The 22,979-nt window shown below is 48.0% G+C and overlaps 1 protein-coding gene across 7 annotated transcripts in view; it reads right to left on the bottom strand.

The window, feature by feature from the left end:
- The window catches only part of ZC3H18 (zinc finger CCCH-type containing 18), a 57,830-nt gene that overhangs the window by 30,789 nt on the left and 4,062 nt on the right, over positions 1 to 22,979 (bottom strand). For 4 of the 7 annotated variants that reach the window (XM_064160103.1, XM_064160100.1, XM_064160102.1 and 1 more), the window contains 8 exons: positions 16,462 to 17,063; positions 12,396 to 12,480; positions 8,234 to 8,382; positions 7,814 to 7,906; positions 6,696 to 6,853; positions 5,065 to 5,097; positions 3,456 to 3,582; positions 1,472 to 1,770 (listed from right to left, as the gene is read on the bottom strand). In XM_064160103.1, coding sequence (XP_064016173.1) covers positions 1,472 to 1,770; positions 3,456 to 3,582; positions 5,065 to 5,097; positions 6,696 to 6,853; positions 7,814 to 7,906; positions 8,234 to 8,382; positions 12,396 to 12,480; positions 16,462 to 17,049 — 1,532 coding nt within the window. In that variant the 5' untranslated portion in view covers positions 17,050 to 17,063. The remainder of the gene's footprint in view (positions 1 to 1,471; positions 1,771 to 3,455; positions 3,583 to 5,064; positions 5,098 to 6,695; positions 6,854 to 7,813; positions 7,907 to 8,233; positions 8,383 to 12,395; positions 12,481 to 16,461; positions 17,064 to 22,979) is intronic. The other 3 variants (XM_064160104.1, XM_064160105.1, XM_064160106.1) reach the window with 3 other exon arrangements.

Below are 22,979 nucleotides of genomic sequence, written 5' to 3'. Positions count from 1 at the left end.
AACAACTGGAGCGGCCAATCAGTTGATGTCACTTTCATCATCTTCATCACATGGCTCTGGACAGCAAGATCTCTTCTATCACTCACCCAAGGAGAGCACATACCAAGAAGCAAATGTGGTAATCTGGGTGCACAAATTACAGTTGTAAGAAGGGATTATAATTAAATGTATTTTACAACCAGTTTGCTACAACACTGAAACTTCACAAGACATCCTCAAACTATGACTTCCTCTTGGACAAGAGGGTCACTATGAAAAATCAGCCTTCCTTCTGGAAATGTAAATCAAAATTCTGGGTCAGATTCCAGACTAAACCCTGCTCCCACTTAAAACCACACAATTCCATGTGACACCTCATTCCAGGCATTCCTAGCCCTAGTCTCTGTTACAAGACACTTCTCCTCAGGCTCATGATGCTTCAAATCTTCCCCTAGTGCTTGGGCAACAACACAGATGTTGGGCTGAAGGAGAAGCTCCAGTATGTTTGGAGAAACACAGCCTCCTTGCACCCCTCTTTGCACACACTCATGCTCATGTGTCCCCACGTCTGCCACTTGTTTCCAAGACACCGACACTACTCATTAGCTCTCATGGGTTTCTTGCCTTGCACCTCCCAGTCCACACTGCAATCCCACTGTGACACTCAGCACAGACTCAGCCTGAGGCATTCAAACCCTTCACCTTTTCTAGCTTCTTTTAGTTTCACTCAAACCTCCAGATGCTTTTGCTACCCACAAACTCCCACAGCAGCCCTAATTCTTGTCAAAGGACATTTGTCAAGGCCACAAAGGGAGTCACCACCATATGTTTTACAGAGGTACACAGTGTCAGGACAAGGAGTAGTGGCTTCAAATTGGAAGAAGCATTAGGAAGAAATTCTTCCCTGTGAGGATGGTGATGCCCTGAAACAGGTTGCCCAGAGTAACCTGGAGGATCCAAGCCTGGAGGCATTCAAAGTCAGATTGGATGGGATCTTCAGTAAACTGGACTAGTAGGAAATGGAAGGAAGGTTGGGACTAGATGATTCTTCCAACCCAAATCATTCTGTGATTCTACATCTCGGGACTCTCTTAGCACTGGAGACTCAGCCAGCTTCCCAAAGCAGACTCTGCCTTCATGGGAGCAGAGACAAGCTGAACACCTCCATCCCTACAAGCCAGAGGCCACACACTCTCCTCCTTTCAGAGCAAGATTACAGAATGACGGAGTGGTGAGGTTGGAAGGGACCTCTGGATATCACCTAGTCCATCCTCTGCTAAAGCAGGTTTGACTAGATCCGACGCTGCGCTCTTCCTGACGCTGGAGCTCCACCTAGTGGCCACCAAGGCTCATGCAAAGCGTTGCCTTCCTCTTGAAACTATTGCTTTAGTCCAGAGTTGTGGACAAAGGAGACCAACCCCACCGTGATCAGCGTGAGCCTGGTTCAGGATCCAGGGCTAAGGCAACAGCAGCTAGAGCAGCGCGCACTCACCTCGGGAGCAGCGGGGACCGGGGCTTTGGTTTCTCTTTCTCCTTTTCACGTTCCCGGTCCCTGTCCCGCTCTCGGTCCCTGTCCCGGTCCCTGTGCTGTCTGTCCTTCTCGTCTCTCTTCACTCGCTCTCTCTCCCTCTCCCACTCTTCTTTCCGCCGCTGCCGCTCCTTGTCGCGCTCCCGCTCCCGCTCCCGCTCGCGCTCCCGCTGGCGCCGCTCGCGCTCCCGCTCCCGCTCCCGTTCGCGCTCCCGCTCGCGCTGCCGGTTCTCTCTTTCCCTTTCCCGTTCTCGCTCTCTTTCCTTGGAAGACAAAAAAGGAGAACAGTCATGGTGATGCTGTGGCTGCCAGGCCTGTGCTCGGGAGCTGTGCGGATGTGGTACTTAGGGACGTGGCTCAGCGGTGCACTTGGTGGAGTAAGGTTAGTGGTTGGGTTTGGTGATCTTGAAGGTCTCCTCCAACCTCAATGATTCTACCATTCAAAGCCTTAAAGCCTTGAGATGGTTCCTCTCCAGCAAGCCCCAGAGTATCTAAAACACACACCACCTTCAGCACAGTTGTGGTTTTCAACAGGCACAGATTAATTTGGCTTCTTATGCTCATTAAAAGAACGCATTGATGTGTACGAGTCTTTATTTTCATCGTTAATCATGTTCACGACAAGCTAATTACCAACAGCACCATGAAAACAATTGGTGGTGCATCATGAGCAGCAGCAGGCAGGACAGGCTCTTGTTTGCACGCTGCATGGTCTGAACAGTAAGAGGAACGGCACTTTTTAGAGGATGTGGCCACCAAAATCTCCCCACTCAGAAGAATTTGTTACTTTTTACCACTACTCTGAGGGTAAGACAGCTCACATGAGGGTAAAAGGAAGGGGAAGGAAAGGGTTCACAGTCTCATTTCATAGAATCATAGAATTGTCAAGGCTGGAAGGGTCCTCAAGGATCATCTAGTTCCAACACCCCTGCCACGGGCAGGGACATCTCACACTGCGCCAGATTGCTCAGAGCCCCATCCAGCCTGGCCTTAAAAGCCTCCAGGGATGAAACTTCTACCACCTCCCCAGGCAACCTGTTCCAGGGTCTTATCATGCTTATGGTGAAGAACTTCTTTGTAACATCCAATCTGAATCTTCCCTCTTCTAGCTTGGATCTATTCCCCCTGGTCCTGTCACTACCTGACACCCTAAAAAGTCCTTCCCCAGCTTTCTTGTAGGCTCCTTAAGATACTGAAAGGCCACAGTAAGATCTCCTCAGAGCCTTCTCCCCTCCAGACTGAATGACCCCAACTCTCTCAGTCTGTCTTCATAGGAGAGGTGCTCCAACCCTGTGATCATCCATGTGGTCCTTCTTTGGACATGCTCCACCTTACAGCAGTGCAACAACAGCTGATTTTGCAACTGGAGCTGCACAGCTGCCTGCTACACAGAGGAGCAGCCAGTGCATGTGAAGAGGAACCATCTTCCCACCTCAAACCTGCTTTTGCCTTCATCAGGTTGAATATCCTCCTGCATGTGCTCTGTGCAATAATTAAGTTGAGATGCAACTATCTGTAAAAGGTTGGGACAGAGGGATCAGGCTCTTTTCCCAAAGAACATGTGACAGGATAAGAGGAAAGAGCCTTGAGCTGCCCCAGGGAAGGTTTAGGTCAGATGTGATGAACAATTTCTTTGCCAAAAAAGGTTTTCCAGCCCTCAGGCAGGCTGCCCAGGGCAGTGGTAGAGTTCCCATCCCTAGAAGATTTTCAAAGCCACGGAGAAGTGGTGCTGAGGAACATGCTTTAGTGGTGACCTGGTAGGGCCAGGTTCATGAGTGGACTCAATCCTGAAGGTTTCTTCCAACCAAACCAATTCTGTGATTCTTTTGATTGAACCTCCTTCAACATACATGCAAAGACCCACTTCAACCAACACACTGGAAACACAACAAGCAGCAGAAGCACCTGGAAGAAAGCTGCAAGGCAAAGCATGGCAAAAGGGCATTACCTTACTTACTCTGTAGTTGCGGTAGGGATCGGGGTCTGTGTACTGCACCCTGAAATTCTCATACTGCCCACCGCGCCAGAACCGCTCTATTTCATAGTCATAATAGGGATCTGCATAGGGATCAAGCCTACAACGAGAAACAGGGATGGTTAGAAAGGGAATTGGCACCACACAGAAACTCTCTGTATTCTAGGTCAGGTCTTAGCCACGGCCCACTGACAAGAAACAGCAGGTTCAATGGTGGGTGGCCACACAAAGAGGTTTATTTCCCACACATCCCAAACAGACACAAACCTTTCTTGATAAAGGCAATAAAAGAAACAATACCCCCAGGCAAAGCCAGCCTTCCAATCAATGTGGTAAAGTGGGAAGAGCCACAATTCTAGGGCCACTTAGGATGTAAAGCAGATGTCACCAAACATCTTTTGCCTCACTGATTGAGAGCTGCCTTTTCTCTCCATGCACACACCAAGCTCATCTCAAACACCCTCACGTCAGAAGTGGAATGAATGGTGATCTCCTACTCTCACACCACCAGTGGTGAGAGGTGCATCCCAATGCCACCACCGTGGAATATGAGCTGCTGATGAGCTTTCCACTGGGAGAAGCCAACCCCTGGGGGCAGGCAAACAAGGCTCTGTCTATCCACCTGGGTATAATCCATGCTGTGAAATGCACAGCATCTGCAGCTGACATTCTCCAGTAGAAAACAGGAGCAGGCCACCCAGTATGAACAGGTAAGCATGTGGCACACCTTGCTCAACTACAGAACTGGGGCTACTTTTGGGGGAGAAAAGGATTTAAACCCCACCCTCCTTAAATCTGCATTTCCCCCTCCTTTTGAACATTATTGGATGGGTTTAAATCACATACTCAATTCCTGCTGACCACCTGGGGTGACAACAACAGATCCATTGGGAAGATGGGGAGGTGGGTACAGGAAACAAGAAACTTCCAGGGCCACAGAGAAGCCAGTGGCAGAATGAAGATTATAAACCAAGTGCCCCCAAATTCCACATTATCCCTAATAACACCCTGACTTGTAAGAGGAATAAAGGGCCCACTTTTGTGTTTTAAAAAGTGCCAAAGCTAAGTGCTGCCCTGCAAGTCAAGCTGCACCCTCTACTTCTTTCAGTGCTTTTAAGTGCTTGAAGTTCTCTATTTTTATCTGAAAAAAAATAAGGTAAAGAGCACCAGAGAATCTTAAAGCAGCACCAAACTCCTGATGACAGAAAAAACAGGCTGGGTTTGGTGACATCTGGTGTTCAAAGAGACACACAAAAGTCTTGAGCTATCCTTAAGAAGGAAACACTTTTTCACCCAGCCTCAAGTCCAAATCTCCTCATTCACTTCCTAGAACATCTGTGGCCTTATAATTCATTTAAACAAGCACCACTGCTCTGTGTTTTGAGAATTCAGTACTTTAAAGTGAATAATTGGTATCACCCTAAAAATAAACATAAACAGATCTATTTAGCTCATACATCATCCATTAGAGCTGATGGAACAGCAGTCTGTGGCCTAGGAAGCTTTGAGGAGTGCAATGAAGAAAGGAAAAGGGAATATTTTCTTACAGTTGGAACAGTACTGGAGTCAAAGACCTGCTTACCCATAGTTAATGTTTTCTTTGATGTCCACCTCCCTATAGTTTTTCAAAAAAGAAAAAGGGATCCATGAACTCTTTAGCCATCTCCATTACGTCACAAGACAGTGCTGACAGCATTTATTTACATCCCAGCTTGCTGCAAGGTGTCAATTTGTGCAATAAATGTGGGGGGGGGGAAAAAACAAACACCATTTTCGAGAGTTTACAGCAGCAGCTTTTGCTTTTTCACACATTTTAATGCCACAGTCATACACAAAGTGCTTAGTTCCATTTGTTTGATCACTCCTGTGTAACATTGGCTACATGCAAGACATTTTTACATTGATTCTATGATAAAACAGAAAGCTCTGGACCTAAACATAAACCAACCAGAATGCTGATGGTAGTTTTCATACATAATTATAAAGGCACTGCGTGGTCAGCTGGTGATAATGTGCCCAAAGGGCAACCAAAAGCCTTCTCAGAGAAGACCCAGATATAGATCAATTCCTACCCAGGAAAGAATTCATATGGGACAACTGGTTGGCTTCAGGCTGTAGAAGTGAGTGGGTAGCTTCTTTTAGGATGGTGAAAGGAAATGCACTCCAGAGCAAAGCAACTCCTGAACAGAAGCTTACCCTGCTCCTTTTCAGACCTTTTTCTGCAGTTCATTCACTCTAAACCAGACAGAGCCAAGCCTTGGGAACACTTTCTCTGACAGTGAGCAAAAATAACCCATGACCTCTACACGCAGGAAGAGCAGAGGACATGTAAGCGAGACAGAGATCCACCTGCATTCCTGCAGAACATGAGCCTCTCTCTCTCAAAAAAGTCTTTTTGCCATTCCATTTCTTGGATTGAGAACTACTGAACAAGTCTATCAGAACTGATTCACCCTTTTACCATCTTCTGCCTGCTCTCAGTGTTAGACATTTTCAGCATTCCTTAAAAATCCAACCACCTAAACACTTCAGTTTAGGGCTTTATGCCTGGGCCAAGTTATGCCCTGGCAGTTAACAGGTTTGCTTTCTCTCTGGTATCTTTTATTGAAGTTTATCTGGGACCGGAACAGATGTTTAAGACAAGCTGCTGTGCCAATGCCCTTCCAAACAACCACCCAGTTGGTTGAGACAGGACAACTGTCCTGTATCTTACTAAAGTTTATCTGGGACCGGCCCAGATGTTTAAGACAAGCTGCTGTGCCAGTGCCCTTCCAAACAACCACCCAGGTGGTCGAGGCAGGACAACTGGTGCCCTGGAGCTCCTGGGTGCTGAGCATAATCCAACTTTGCAGCCTCGGTTTTGGCATTTTAAACACCTCATGGGCTCGGATAAGAAAAATAAGGGGACAAAATGCTGGAGGAATGCACTGGTATGAGGTAGGCAATGCACAACCTGATGGCATCCTTGAAGGACCAGCACACCAGCAATGCTGAAGGCAAAAAGGTTTAGAGCCAACTGTAAATAAGGTTGTGTTGGACTGGAGACAGGAGAGGCAGGTCAAGTTTTAACCAGTGTACAATGTGCTTAATGGAAGCGGTTTCTACTTCCTGAGCGAGCATTCCTCCAGTTTGAAGGAAGAGGTTAAGACTGTGCTGCTGCACTGCCTTTCCCACCCACCCACTCCTCGTGGCGAGCCCAAAGCTGTGCCTTACGCTGGATCTCGGACGTCTCTGGTGATGCGGTAATTCCAGTCGCGGAAGAACTCGTTCTCTTTGTCGAACTCGCGCTCGTCTTCGCCAATAGTCACCGTGAACCTCTTCTCCTCAAAGTCAGGCTCCTGCTCTTTCCTCATCGTTGCCTTTTTTAATACCTGCAGGAACAGCGAAACAAAAACCACTGTAAAGAAAGGAGGGTTTGGAGGCGTTTCCCTTGGCTCAGAACAGCAGCAGATAGGCAAGCAAAGGTTCACACATGCTGGCTCCATTTTCTGCAGCGATCAGACACATGGGTTATAGAATCATAAAATCAGTTAGGCTGGAAAAGATCTTCAAAATCAAGTCCAACCATGCTCTAACTCTTCCAAGTCTGGTACAAAACCACATCCCTCAGCATCACATCTCTGAGGCTTTTCAACTCCTCTAAGGATTGAATCAGCTCCCTGGGGAGTCTGTTGCAGTGTCTGAGACCACTTGCAGTGAAGAAGTTTCACTTAAAGTTGAAGCCTGGAGGCCATTTCCTCTTGTTTTGTCACCTGATACTTGGGAGAAGTGACCAACCATCATCTGCCTCCAATCTCCTTTCAGAAGTTGTAGACAGCCAGGTCTCCTCACAGCCTCCTTCTCTCTAGGCTAAACAATCCCAGTTCCCTCAACTGCTCCTCCTAAGACCTGTGCTTAGACCGTTCACCAGCTTCTCTGCCCTTCTCTGGGCAAGGTCCAGCATCTCCATGTCTTTCTTGGAATGAGTGGGTCCAAAACTGAACCCAGTATTTGAGGTGAGGCCTCACCAGTGCACGGTATAGGGGAGCAATACCTGCCCTGCTCCTGTACATGTCAGAGAAGCAGGCACTGAAGGGAAACTGAAGCAACCTTCTGATGTTTCGGTTTGTGGAGGGCTCAGCTTCAGGGCCACAAACTCCCCCTTGCTTGCGTTAATGAAATACCCAACCCTGGATGTCAGCTCCTCTTGAATGTGTCTCAAGTGGGATATACAAGACACAGTTAATAGGTTGAAAGGCAAAAGGAAGGTTCCTCGAGAAGAGCAAGACACTCTGTGCTCCCAATGGAAGAGGTTCAGGGATTCTGGAGACATCCCTCAAGGTGGCATTTACCTCTTTTGCATGCCGGAGTCCTCGCTCCCAGGCACTTTCTGTTGGAGGGTCTGGAGGAGGTGGAGGTAAGATTTCATCAACAACAGGCCCTCCCTGTTGGAAAATGAGAAGAGCAAGGAGACAGACACAGGACATAAGTTTTAAATAGCAAAATCTTGCTGTACCCCCAGTAAACAGTTACCCAAAGAACACCTCCAGTCACTCCAGAGATCTATCAATCAGCAGGACACAAGCTGGGACACACATGGAAAATGATTGACCTCTGCTAGCAACTTCAAGCCCACCTTTTAAAAATCAGGTATCCAACAGATGCATGGAGTCTTCCTAAAGTACTAGCTCCAGTAAAATCTTCACTTCTCCTAGATCAGAAGACAAAATCTACATGCAGAAGCCACAAATTGACATAAAAGATGTCCATACCCAAGGGTTGGCTGGCATCAGGGGGTGAGGGCCGATGGGAGGAGCACCATTTGGAGAGAAGGGCTCAGGTTTGGAGATCAAGGAGTAGTTTCCTTTGTCATTCACACCAGGGTGAATGAATCGGCAGTTCATGCCCCACGTACAGTGACCTGTGGGAAAAGAGCTCTGTTAGATCCCGGCACACTTCCAGCAAGTGTTGGTTCAGCCCCACCGCTGGTTCAAACCCGTCAGGGAATACTGAGACAGAGGAGTGTGCTTCTATGCAACTCTGTTGAGATTTACTTGTTTTCACACCCTTGGAAAGAGGCTCATCACCCTCCAGGTTCCCAGAGAGGACAACGGATCCAGTCATAGATGAACATGCTAGAACCTTATCATGGTGGGGAGAAAGAGATGGATGCAGAGACACCCTTAAGCAAACACAGCAACAAGCTTGTGAGCTCTTCACATCTTATTAATGACAAACACCTCAAGGTATTTAGCCTAGAGAAAAGGACACCTGAAGGGAGAACTACTGGCCCTCTACAACTCCCTGAAGGAAGGTTATAGTGAGGTGGGTGTTGGTCTCTTCTCCCAAGGAGCAAGAAGCAGCAGCCTCAAGTTACCCTTGGGAAAGGTTTAGGTTGGATACGAGGAACAATTTCTACCCTTTGACTGCTGTCAAGGCCTGGCCCAGGCTGCGTGGGACAGTGGTGGAGTCCACATCCCTCAGGGAGTTTCAAATAGGTGTGTTCAAGAAAAGACTGGATGGGGCACTTAGTGCCATGGTCTAGATGACTGGATAGGACTGGGTGATCTTGGAGGTCTCTTCCAACCTGGCTGATTCTATGTAGAGATGTGGTGCTGAGTAACCTGGTTTAGCGGTGACTTGACAGTGCAGCATCAATGGTTGGACTCAATGATCTTAAGACCACCTCAAGGTCTTTTCTGACCTCAATGACTCCAATTCCACCCATGTATGCCACAAGCCAGACACAGCCACACATCTGTGCTCCTCAAACACAGCAAGGACAAAATTCTGAAAGGTGTTTAAGGTCCCACGTGGGCAGCACCTGAGCTCCCTGCTGGCAACAAAGCTACTAATGGGCGTGCAGGAGTAGATGTCAACGTTATCTGAACCCAGGCCAGATCCCAGACAAACAACAGCCGCAGGAGACCTGCAGCCTGAACTTTGACACGGGCAAATGCTTCTGAGTGAAGGCAGACGTCACGCTGGGGACTCAGGAACAAACACCTCTGCTTGCTGGAGGACTTCCCTGTTCCACCATCATCACCACAGTGTCACACAGTATTATTAGGACTGGAACAGACTTCACAGATCATCAAGTCCAACCCTTTACCACAGAGCTCAAGGCTAGACCATGGCACCAAGTGCCACATCCAATCCTGCCTTGAACAGCCCCAGGGACGGCGACTCCACCACCTCCCCGGGCAGCCCATTCCAGTGCCCAATGACTCTCTCAGTGAAGAACTTTCTCCTCACCTCCAGCCTAAATCTCCTCTGGCATAGCTTGAGGCTGTGTCCTCTTGTTCTGGTGCTGGCCACCTGAGAGAAGAGAGCAATCTCCTCCTGGCCACAACCACCCCTCAGGTAGTTGTAGACAGCAATAAGGTCTCCCCTGAGCCTCCTCTTCTCCAGGCTAACCAATCCCAGCTCCCTCAGCCTCTCTTTGTAGGGCTGTGCTCAAGGCCTCTCCCCAGCCTCGTCGCCCTTCTCTGGACACGCTCAAGCATTTCGATGTCCCTCCTAAACTGGGGGGCCCAGAACTGAACACAGTACTCAAGGTGTGGTCTAACCAGTGCAGAGTACAGGGGCAGAATGACCTCCCTGCTCCTGCTGACCACACCATTCCTGATGCAGGCCAGGATGCCACTGGCTCTCTTGGCCACCTGGGCACACTGCTGGCTCATGTTCAGGCGGGTATCAATCAGCACCCCCAGATCCCTCTCTGTTTGGCTGCTCTCCAGCCACTCCGACCCCAACCTGTATCTCTGCATGGGGTTGTTGTGGCCAGCACGTTCGTGTCTCAGCACGGGCAGAAAGCCTGGCAGCAGAAGCCACTGAGGAAGCCAAGAAGCTGGTATCTGACTGGCACGCCTCCGGAAAGCCCCTGAGCACTCCCCTACGCTGTACACCGCGCTGACGCAAGGAGACTCCACCCTGGTCTCCACCCTTCTTCTCATTTCAGATTTTCACAAGGGTGATTGCAAATAAACCCAACTAAATGAGCAAACATTCAGTGAGATGAAGCTGAGGGAAGTGGAAGCTATAATCAGCTTAAGAAAACTTTACAAAACCTACTCTTTACACTACAAAAAAATGTAGGTTAGCCTATGACGGCTGCTGTGCAGTGGCACAAAGTCTGGGAGATGTCCTATGAAGAAGGATTACAAGCAAAATATCATTTTTAGTCAGATTTAAACGTTCTGAGTCTCAGATCTCATTCACACTAAGAAATTTGTTCTAAGATTTATTAATTGTTAGGGCAGGTCCAGCGGCAGCTACGAAGATGACTGGAGGGCCAGAGCACCTCCCCTATGAAGACAGGCTGAGAGAGCTGGGGTTATTCTGCCTGGAGAAAAGAAGGCTCTGATGAGATCTTTGACCTGCCTTCTGGTATCTGAAGGGGGCTACAGAAGAGCTGGAGAAGCACTCATTACACAGGCATGGAGTGATAGGATGAAGGCTGATAGCTTCAAACTGGAAGAAACTGCATTTAGACTAGATACAAGAAATTCTTCCCCCTGAGGGTGGTGAGGCACTGGAACTGGTCCAGAAAAGCTGTGAGGGCTCCAAGCCAGGAAGTGTCCAAAGCTGAGTTGGACAGGACCTTGAACAACTTGGTCTAGCAGGAGGTGTCACTGTCTATGGCAGGTGGTTGGAATTGATGATCTTTAAGGTCCCTTCCAACACAAACCATTCAGTGTTTCTATGATCTGGAGACCTTTACCAAAATTAATTGATCTGCTACCCCCATTGCTTCCCACTTCGGCTGACAATCCCCATCACATTTCAGAACTGTCCTGTTTGATACACTATGGTGCAACCTTCTGGCTCAAGGGAAAAGCTTCTATTTACATGAGGATCATTTCTCATTCCAGCTATTTCTTCATCCCAGAGGAAGTACTGGCCACTACCAGACCCCCTCACCCTGTCAGGTCCAACATCACCTCTCAAGCATATATTGGTAGGGTTTCTGTTTTACCTGTGGCAATATCTAAAGGATAGTGGTCAAGAGGACGGAGCCAGACCCTTTTCAGCAGTGCCCAGCAACACAAGAGGCACAAAATGGGACCCAGAAAGTTCCACCTGAACAGGAGGAGAAACTTTTGCTGTGAAGATGACAGAGCTCTGGAGCAAGCTGCCCAGAGAGGTTGTAGAGTCTCCTTCTCTGGAGAGCTTCCAAAGCTAACTGAACATTTGGATTCTGGGCAAGCTACTGTAGGTGACTGCTTTAGCAGTGAGGTTGGACTAGGTCCCTTCCAACCCACCACACTGGGATTTGGTGAAAACAACTGTACTTGAGTTGCCAACAGCTGACACCATATGATGAGAGCACATCATTTTTTACAGAGGAACAGTATTTACAGCCTCATTAAAAAAATCCCATGAATGCCCTTCAATAAATAAGAAAGTGAGGTGCAGATAGGATTGTAAGAAACAACTGTTTTGGTAAGAAACATGGAGAATTTGCTCTTTTTCTTTTCCAAGGAATAGCCTCTAAGCAACAGCTCACAGAATCACTCATGGTTGGAAAAAACCTTTACAATCATCAAGACCAACCATTATCTAACTCCACCAGGGCCACTACTACACCATGTCCTTAAGCACCATATCTAGACAGCTTTTAAATACATCAAGGGATGGCAATTCAGCAGTTGGTCAAACAGTTGACTGTTTCCTCTACCCAAGTCATTTTGTGCCAAGGTGGTTTAAAAACACCACCAAATTTCCCTTAATTTGCTTCTGCTGAGCTCACCACACTCTGGGCAAAACTGCTTTTGCATAGTGGCTCTATGTAAATCGAGCAGCTGGCCACTATGGAACAAAGGTGACACTGAGGACACCTGAGTCACAGTTTTTCATGCACAGAGAAGCTTAGCAGGCACAAAACCAAAGCAGAACATTAGAGCATCTCCTTCCACGGCAGGAGGTTGTTACCTTTCATGAAGAATCGGCAGGTGGGACGTGGCCTCACTTTTCTGTCACTGGGGTCTTTAACTTCTCCCTCTTCCAAGTCATCATCCTGCAATAGACAGGCAAGCTGACATCTCAGGTGGTGCATTTTGGAGAGTGATTTGACATTTCACAATATGGTCAAACATCAGTCACTGCAAACACACCCTGGAGCAACACAGAGGAGAAAGGCAGCACAAAGTACAATATATCCCCTTGAGGACCTTCACAATGTGCTGCTATGAACAGGGAGATGTGTCAACTTCAGCACTTCAGAAGGTGATTGCAAAACCCTTTGGGAGTTACAGACAATCTGTTCAGTGGTCAGATCCAGAGGGTAGTGGACAATAGCTCTATGTCCAGATGGAGAGACATGGACCTTTTGGAGCAGGGTACAACAGCAGGTCTGGAAGCCCTCTGCTGTAAGGACAGGCTGAGAGAACAGCGGTTATTCAGCCTGGGAAGAGAAGGCTCCAGGGAGACCTTCTTGTGGCCTTTCAGGACTTAAAGGGGCTGAGAAAAAATCTGAGGGCAAGCTGTTGAGCAGGCCTGTTGTGACAGGAGAAAGGGTGATGGGTTTGAACTAAAAGAGGGAGATTTAAACTGCATAGAAGGGACAATTTTTTCAAGCTGAGTGTGGTGAGACACTGGCTCACCTGGACAGAAAAGTGGTGGATGCCCCATCCCTTGAACCATCACAGGACAGGTTATTCAGGGCTCTGAGCAACCTGCTCTCGTTGCAGGTGTCCCTGCTAATCGCAGAGGGGTTGGAATTTAAGACTTTTTGAAGATCCCCTTTCACAGTACCAACAAGGTTGGAAGAGACCTCATAGATCATCAAGTCCAACCCTTTACCACAATTCTCAAGGCTAGACCATGGCACCAAGTGCCACGTCCAATCCTGCCTTGAACAGTTCCAGGGACGGCAACTCCACCACCTCCCCGGGCAGCCCATTCCAGTGTCCAATGACTCTCTCAGTGAAGAACTTTCTCCTCACCTCCAGCTTAAATTTCCCCTGGCGCAGCCTAAGGCTGTGTCCTCTCGTTCTGGTGCTGGCCACCTGAGAGAAGAGAGCAACCTCCCCCTGTCCACAACCACCCCTCAGGTAGTTGTAGACAACAATAAGGTGACCCCTGAGCCTCCTCTTCTCCAGGAGAAGAGTCACCAGTCTGTGATTCTATAGCATCTCAATGTCACACCACTGACCAAGGTTTCAAGCTGCATCATTTTCTCTTAAAAGCTCAAAACCCACAGGACAGTGGATCTAGGCTCGCATACCTCAGCTGAACGACTGCTATTACAATTAACTAATTAAAAATTAAGCATTCCCTCACCATGCTGAGCATTTCCTGAAGCTTTTCAGGAAGAAAAGTCACATATATTTCTTCCAATGCTCTCCAGCAACAATCTGACACCTTCTCTTCTACCCCTCAGCTCTGCACAGGAGCTGTAAATCAGCTCAAACAAGAGCCCCAGGAAGACATGTCAGGAGAAGAAATTGCTTCAGAAGTTGAGAACCACAGGGGATGAACGTGAAAGAACAGTTATGAAGCATCTCCAGAATAAAGTTCTCAGAACTTTGAAGTTCCAGCTTTTGCTCTCCAGGGAATAAAGCCACCTTCACTAGGCTGCATCTGAGAAGTTAGAAGGAACTAAAGAGAGGTGATGAAGCAGAAGGCAAATGCAAACACAACCAGAGTGTTGTTAGAAGTATCTGGCAAGAAAAATAGTTACTCTAAAAAGACACCCTGGCCTTTCTCTGCTCTGTCTCCATTCCACCCTACAGAAGCTTTCAGCATATGAAACATCTGAAGGAGGAACAGCTGGTGGGGACCTTCCCTTTGCGTGGCACTCGCAGCCCCCCGTGGCAGCCACAGCAGTTGTCTATGTGGAAAAGATTAAGAAAGTTCTTGTACTTTGATCAGTTTGGCAGCTGGAGAGGAGGAAAAACAACATCATTTCACTGCAGGAAAACAAAAGGATGTGCAAAGGGATGGGTTAACAGCCTCTTCTGCTGCATTCCTCAGGGCAACACAAGGAGAGCTCTCCTGAACGACAGCAGCTTTTGAAGACTGCTGCTATATTCCAAAGCAAATTTGCATTAATAATTCCCCCTCCCCACCACCTCTCCAAGCTGGAGCTGTGAAAGCAGAACAAACCACAGAGATTTAAGTTCCCCCTCCCCAAGCTGGGGATGGCATTCAGGGAGGCATGAATGGTATAACCAGCTCAACTGGACTCCTTTCAAAAGAGCTGTGTGAAGTCTTTGGGAAGGCTCTCCTGGAACAAAAGGCAAAGTATTTATTTCTGTGAGGTCTCCTCGGCAGCAGGCAGCTGGGAGCCCTGTTATGAGTTCATGTCTGAAAACCAGAGCAGAGATTCATCTTGTGCTTTGTGAGAAGCAGACTCCTAAGAATGCCTCAGACTCCAAAGGGAAGCATTCATATTTTAATCAGGAGGCAGGCAGCGAATCAGGACTCGAGGAATTCTGTTGCTCTGCCTGGGCTCTCTCAAAACAAGTTGAAATTCCTGACTGGATCAAAAAATAGAAGGCACAAAACTTCTGGAAAAACATATGTTTAACAAAATCACCTGCCAGAGCAGGGGTGAAGAACAAAATTACAGCATCTTTTCTAAGGAACATAACTTCTCATTAGAGTAAATAATCCACAACCTGAGATTCTTCAGCAAACAAGGAGGAGGATTTTTCCTGCTTTCCAAGCATGTGGTTAGGGCAACCACACAGCAGTGCAAGGCAACACCACCTCCCAAGCATGAATCCCTTTCTTTGGTGAAGATCCCATCCTCAGACCATTCTGTCCTTGCCTGGTCACCAGGACACCCTCACAACAGTGCCCCAACCTGGTCTAGCCATGCAGGAGTGCTTTGGCATGGACAAGGAGTCAGCCAAGAGCTCTGGCCTGGTCATTTCTCTATGTGGTGTTTTTCACTCCCATTATTTGGGTTCAAGTAGGTGTCCACCAGACTATGAAGCCACAGGAGGACTACTACTCTACTTCTAGAATTGCTTTGTCTTGCTTCCATCTGCCTGTAAGACTGAAACTGTTCTCAGTTGTCAATCAGTAGCTACTGGGGCTGCACATTGCTGAACCCATCAACCAAACTCTGCACAGACACTGTGTGGTTTGGGACTTTCCAGAAAACCCAGCACCTTCTCTTCCTCTTCCACACGTGCAGATGCTGGTAGGTGCTCAGGCCAGGGGCTTCCTGCACACACCTGATCCTCAAGAACATAGCAACTGCTCTAGAGCACCAGCCTCTCAACGTGAACTCATGAGAAGACTAATGAACACCTAAATCCACGGCAGAGGGATCTGGAGTTGCTCAGCCTGGAGCAAAGGAGGCTGAGGGAAGATCTTCTGTCTCTTTACAGCTGCCTGAAATGAGGCCAGAGCCAAGTGGGGGCTGGTCTCTTCTCCCACGGAACAAGTGATGGAATGAGAGGAAATGGCCTCAAGTCACATCAGGGGAGGTTTAGGTTGGATGTAAGGAACAATTTATCCCCTTTGAGGGCAGCCAATGTCTGGGCTCAGGCTGCCCAGAGTAGCAGAGTCCCTGTTGCTAGAGGGGTTTCAAAGCCATGGAGATGTGGTGCTGAGGGACGTGGTTTAGTGGTGACCTGGCACTGCTTGGCCAACAACTTGACCTTAAAGGTCTCTTCCAGCCCAAACAATTCTGATTCTCAGTCATCTACCACTGGTATAATTAAAAACTCTTCCAAGAGCTGGAGCAAAATAGCTTCTTAAAGGCACTGCAGCCCTTCAACAGGAACAAAGCTCATCTGTGATGGCTCTGTCAGCATCAGCAGAAAGCTTTGCTACAGTTCAAAGCATTACACCCCAGCCACTGAGTTCAGAACCTGGTCCCTACCATGGCCTTATCTCCAAAGAAAAAGTGTTAGCTGCACCCCTGGGACACAGTTAAGAGAGATATTCCTGTCCTGGCAGTCTAGGAGCCAAACTCTACTGAAACACCAAAGCAGGGCTCATCCTGCAGCACTCTGCCCACCTCAGATCAGCTCCTACTTACATCAATTTCTCCGTCATCAATTTCGCCATCATCTTCTTCTTTCTTCTTCTCCTTGAGGGGATCCTGTCCATCCTTCTCATCATCACTTTTGCTGCTGGATTTCTTCTCATCTTCATGAGCATCATCTCCTTTTTCCTCTTCCTCATCATCCTCACCAGCAGCTTTCTCACCATCGTCCTCTGTAGCAGCAGCAGTTGGTTCCTCAGGAACTTCCTCGTCATAGTCCAACTCGTGTTCATCTAGTTCACGGGTGACAGAGGATGCTTCATCACCAAGGTCATTTGTCCTGTCTTCCTCCTCTCCTTTTCGAGGTGGAGGGCTCTTCAGCTCCCCACTCTGCTCGTTGTTGTCAGACTCCTGAGACTTGGCTTCGCTTAAGCGATCCTCTTCATCTGAGTGGGTCTCCTCTTCACCATGACTCAGTCCCCTGGCTGCATCCTCCTCCTCCTCTCCTAGGATGCTGCCTTGCCCACCCTCTCCATCAATTTCCCGGTCTGAACCACTCTCCTTCAGGACTTCATCATCAGAAAGTTGCTGATCTTCATCAGGAGAGCAGGGGTTTCGCTCAGGGCTGTCGGAAACATCCATCAGTGCCCAATAGTCTGCAGAGAGAAGACAGCAATTGTTAGGGAGAAAGAAGCTGGCAAACCAAGCAAGTCTCACCTGCAGAGCTCCTTCTCTTGTATGTCACCTCCTCGAGAAGAAAAGGTTGCTTGAATCCATGAACATAGAACAATAGAATGATGTGGGATGGAAAGAACCTTAAAGATCATCTAGTTCCAATCCCCTTGCCATGGACAGTGACACCTCCTGCTACAGTAGGTTGCTTGAGGCCCCATCCAACCAAGCTTCCAGCACTGCAGCCTCCACAGCTTCTCTGAGGAACCTGTTCCAGTGCTTTACCACTGACATGGTTTATCACAGTACCTTTACTCCAGAAGGCAAAAGGTCCATGAATTATGGAACTGACTCAAGGAACTGCTTGAGTTGCCTCTTATGATGAGCATTACTGTTCCACATCTAGACAAAGCTCCTGGTGATTAAAAACTCTTACCCTTTGGCTGTGGTCTCCTGATGCAGCCTGTCCTTAGCCCTATAAACAACTCCTTCTTCAAGCCCCTCAGCAATAACCAGTGGTGCTCAGCCGTCTCAGAAGAGCCCAAGCTGAAAAAGGTGTCTCAGCAAGTTTGGCAGCCACTCAGAGAGGTAAAAGCACAAACCACAGTTCTCTGATTGTACCAGTGGAATGGTTCAACAGAAGCATCAGCTCCTCTCAAGGTGGCACCTTTCCAGAGGACTAAATTCTTCTCCTCCAAAGCCCAAGGTCTGCACAGGACCAGGCTTGAGAGGCCATCAGACAGAAATGAGAAGGTGAAAACAAACCCAAGGCTTACAGGAGCATATTCAGGACTAAAGAAAAGCCACAAGGTGACAAATCAACAAGACTTCATCTTAGTAGCCATTCTGCTTTATTTCAGCTGCTCCTAGCTACAACCTCCCAGCAATTCTGCTGCTGCCACAAACCCATGCCATAAATCACCACATTTTAACTTGTTATATTAAAGACCTTTGGAATAGAAATGCTACAAATACAAGACTCTGGCAGCTCCATCAAACACATCCAGCAATCCCTCCTGAAATAAAAGCTACTAACATGAGGCAGCTCTGCACTGCTTCACCTTTCCCTGACCCATCCTGTCACCTTTCCAACCGGTTCTGCATGGCCAAGGTTGTCATTTGCATCAAAGAGCAACTGCAGACAGGCAGAAGGTGAAACCAAACCACAGCATCCAGACTGCCACACGCTGCAAACAGAGCAAAGCAAGGTCAGGCCTTCATGGCACCTGAAACCCAGAATGCTTTGGTAACAACAGAACCTGACCAGGATGGACAGTCAAGTGGACAGGAACCTCATGACGCTCAAGAAGGGCAAGTGGAGGGTTCTGCACATGGGAAGAAATAATTCCCTGCACCAGTACAGGCCAGAGGCTGATCTGCTGGGAAGCAGCTCCATAGAAAAAGATCTGGGAGTGCTGGTGGAAAACAAAGTGCCCAAGAGCTAGCAGTGTGCTCTCGTGACCAAGAAGGCAAATGGTCTCTTGGAGTGCATGAAGAAGAGTGTGGCCAGCAGGTCGAGGAAGGTTCTCCTCCCCATCTACTCTGTCCTAGTGAGGTCACATCTCAGAACTGGACCCAGCTCTCCAGTTCAAGAGAGACAGGGAACTACTGGAGAGTCCAGTGGAGACTATAAAGATGCTGAGGGGCCTGGAGCATCTCTGTGAGGAGAAAATGCTGAGACCTGGAGAAAAGCAGCCTGAGAGGGGATCTGATCAATGCTCAGCAAGAGCAAAAGGGTGAGGGGCAAGAGGATGGGGCCAGACTCTTCTCAGGTGTGCTCCGTGACATGACAAGGGGCAATGGGCACAAACTGGAACCCAGGAGGTTTCATCTGAAGAGAAGGAAAAGCTTCTTTGCTGCAAGGGTGCTGGAGCCCTGGAGCAGGCTGCCCAGAGAGATTGTGGAGTCTCCTTCTCTGCAGAGATTCTAAACCTGCCTGGATGTTGCAATCCTGTACAACCTGCTGTGGGTGATCCTGCTTTAGCAGCGAGGTTTGAACTAGGTGATCTCCAGAAGTCCCTTCCAATCCCCACCAGGTTGTGGGAGCACACCTGTGTCAGTGCTGAAACACAGCAGGAGGGTAAGAGTGGGGAATCTGCAGCATCCCCTCCAGCCCACGCCTAGAAATCAGGAAGGCAGGACAACATCATTCCCTGTGTTGCTCATCTGCTTCTTCATAACCTTGCCAGGACCAGGGCTGTTGTATTCCTGTCTTGTCTGCTGCCAGATGCACTGTCATCACAGAGATAACATCTCCTGCCTTTATCCTAGTGAAGACATTATTAGCTGGTATTTGCAGCAAACCCTCAAGATGAAAGCCTCACTCAAGAAAATGCTGCTCATTAGACTATGGGAGATCTGCAGAGAAGGAGCTAAAAAATAGAACAAAATGAAAAAGACTCCCAGAAGCAGCATGAGTCTCTGTGTTAGGACCCAGCAACTGTGCTCTGCTTCAAATCTTCAAAGCCCTGCGCAGATATGAGCTGATGGACAAATGGGAGGATGATCTAAACAACTGATGTGGCCTCAAGCAGTAGCAGAGTCACATTTTGAGCATCCTGCTGCCTACTCTTAGTTCTCTGAACATCTGAAGTCAGTTCTTGCTCACCACCAAAGTTCTGATTTCACTTGAGAAGTCTAAAGCTAAATTAGAAGCCAGCAATTGCCTCCTGAGAGCAGCTCTGGATTGTTAAACAGGATGTGATCTGAAACAAAAAAAATGGTTTTACTGGTTATATAAAGGTTGATGCTGAGTTCATAAAGGCTTGAACAAATTGTTACTGATTAGAACCAAGCTTGTAGCAGAGATTTTAATCACTGAAGTGCCTGAGAAGTTAGGTTCTCCGTGCACTGAGCACAACTTGGCCTGCTACATCTGAAAGGTCAGCCTTAAAAGGCCAGGAGAAATAGAAAGCTGTCCAGGGCAGATGCCTTCAGGAAATTTGCTTTCTGATTCACGTGAAGAAGCAGCATCAAAGAGAAAATATTTAAGTGAACTCAACACCTTTCTGCATTCCACATCGAGACCTCTGCAGGGATGGAGGGAAAACAAAATGAAGCAGCTAACGTGATAAATGTAAGCCATTCACCTCAGCCAGCAGCTGTTCAAGCTGTTATAGAAACCCAGTCACAATCATTTGTTGCTAATTTCCACCCCCGGAACAGATAAGAAGCATAAAAAACGACAGCTCAGTTCAAAAGGGTTCACAAAACCCAGGCAGTATGGTTTTGGTTCTCATTTCCCTGGATTCAAGTAACAGCAACCTTATGTCCTCCCTCTATATAGGCAGTGAAGCAGCACACAGAGACCTTTTCAGTTTCTCCACCACCTCCTACACTGAATTATTCTGCTGAGAGCCACAGTTCAGGGTTGTTGCTTCAAGTTCACCAGAAGGCAAGAAGAGATACCCCAAAGCCAATGAGCCACATTTTTGCCTCAATCTTATGTGCAACTGTATTGAAATGCCCCAAAGCAAACCCAGGATGTGCAAAGGTAAAATCAGAAGCAGGACAAATTAAGGAGATGGAGATCAGAAGATAACTGATGTCGGTGACATAGAACTGGGACAAGTGGCTGACACCCCATCAGGCTCTGCTGCCATTCAGTGACAGCTGCACAGACAGGAGAAGGACCTGGGAGTGCTGGTGGACAAGTTCACCAGGAGCCAGCAATGTGCCCTCATGGCCAAGAAGGCCAATGGGCTCCTGGGGTGCATGAAGAAGAGTGTGGCCAGCAGGTGGAAGGAGGTTCTCTTCTCCCTCTATTCTGCCCTGGTGAGGCCACATCTGGAGTCTAAAGTCCAGCTGTGGACTCCCCAGACCACAAGAGACCAGGAGTGTCCAATAGAGGGCCAAGGACCACAAGGATGACTAGGGGACTGCAGCATCTCTGCGAGGAGGAATCACCTACAGATCACAGCTCATCCCAAATCTCTGGAATGCCAGGAGGACTTTTTAAGGGGGCAGTTTGTTTGTTTCCATTTTTTTTGCTTTTATTTTGTTGTTGTTGGGCGTTTTTAGTTATTTGGGGTTATTTTGCTTCCCACCCTCCCTCAGTCACAGGAACACCTCAGAAAAAATGACCACATGGAAGTACTTCAACTCAAGCAACACTTGACATAAGCTGGAGAGCAGAAATCCATAGGTCTCAGCCCTCATCAGAAGCTTGGAATTTCTGTGCCTTAAATCCAAACCTGTCTCTAACTGTCCTCAAAGCCAGTTCTAAAAGCAAAAAATTAACTTGGAACCTACAGATAAGATTGTTTGACTTGCAGTCTAGGATGTGGGGCAAGAATCAAGTCTATCATCTCTCACTTTGCAGTGTTTTCTCTTTAGAGGCTCTTTAAAACTACAGGCAGCTCAGGCAAAGTTGCTTTGGTCAAAGCTGCACAACCTCCTCTATTACAAAACTGACTTTATTTGCTCAAAGTTTGCCAAATTCTCATTTTCTTCAAGTCTGAAGCAGACCAGAACAGGTCACTAAGTGCTTCTGATGAATCTCACAATGCATTCACTTTGCCAGGCTGAAGATGTTGGTACAGCCTGTTGAGCAAGATGCTATGGAGCAAATGCAGTGGTTCGTTTTCAGCCCAAAGCCTGTCTTTTCTTGTCTCTAGAGTCACTTGTCTACATCTCATTGAGTTAAAAGCTTCTCAGGAGCAGTTCACACATTCTCAGTGAAGAACCAGAAGATTTGGCAGCTAAACTTTCCAGCCATCCTACCCAGAGTAAGCACGTGGCACCCTTCCAGGTGTGAGCCAGATGGCACTTGGTATTCCCACAGAGAACACTCAGGTCAAGCAAGATTTTCCTCCAGCTGCTCCATTTGGGTCCTCACATCCCCAATCAGTCTCTGCTGCCTCGCAATGTCCCTGTCAATGATGCAGCAGCATTGGAGGCAGCCTAACAAAAATACGAAGCCAAGAAGTGGCCTGAATGAAAGAGCTGGGACTTGCTGCTTGCTCAGCAGCACAGGCAGAGCCCCACTGTGCTCAGCTACAACACAGAACCATGGAATCATTTAGGTTGGAAGAGACCTTTAAGATCATTGAGTCCAGCTGTTAACCCAGCACTGACAGGTCACCATTAAACCGTGGCCCTCAGCACTTCATCTCCATAGCTTTGAAACCCCTGCAGGGTTGAGGACTCCATCACTACCCTGGGCCAGACACTGACAGCCCTCGAGGATAAGAAATTGTTCCTCATGTGTTGCAAGCTAGGGATTAATTGTAAAAGCAGAGGTGAAATCCTCCAGAGGCAGTATAAAGCCTCAAGGGGGAGGTCTAGATGTCATCTGAGGTTATTCCATTCCATATCCTATATTATCCCTATACAAGGAGCAGACTGTCTGGTCAGCTCTCTCTTGCCTTTTGCTTGCTGTGTGGGAGAGAGGCTTTACTGGGGGGAAATGTATTTTTGCTGTGCAGCAAGGTTTAACCTCGAGGCCTTACGTGCAGGGGGGACTAGGCCATTGCTGCTTTTGCAGTGAATACCTTCTCTACCTGGTTTGCTTTTGTAAATGTGGGTTCTACAGAATGCTGTGCAAGGGTTTTTATTTACTCCTTTGGGGTAAATTGTGCATTCTGTCCAGAACTGTTCCAGCTCAACCCAGGACACTCATGCCCAAGCTAAACCTTCCCTGGCACAACCTGATGCCCTTTCCTCTTGTCATGTTGCTTGTTCCTTGGGAGAAGAGACCAATCCCCACCTGGTTCCAACCTCCTTGCAGGGACTTGTGGAGAGCCAGGAGGTCTCGTCTCAGCCTCCTTTTCTCCAGGTTCAACAACCCCAGTTCCCTCAGCTGCTCCTCACAAGACTTGTTCCTTGGACCCTCCACCAGTTTTGTTGCCCTTCTCTGGACCTGCTCCAGCACCTCAATGTACTTCTTGGAGTGAGGGGCC

The sequence above is a fragment of the Pogoniulus pusillus genome, chromosome 20, assembly GCF_015220805.1.
Source record: "Pogoniulus pusillus isolate bPogPus1 chromosome 20, bPogPus1.pri, whole genome shotgun sequence".
In the NCBI taxonomy this organism is placed as follows: Eukaryota; Metazoa; Chordata; class Aves; order Piciformes; family Lybiidae; genus Pogoniulus; species Pogoniulus pusillus.
This window is presented reverse-complemented; position numbering and strand designations above follow the sequence as displayed.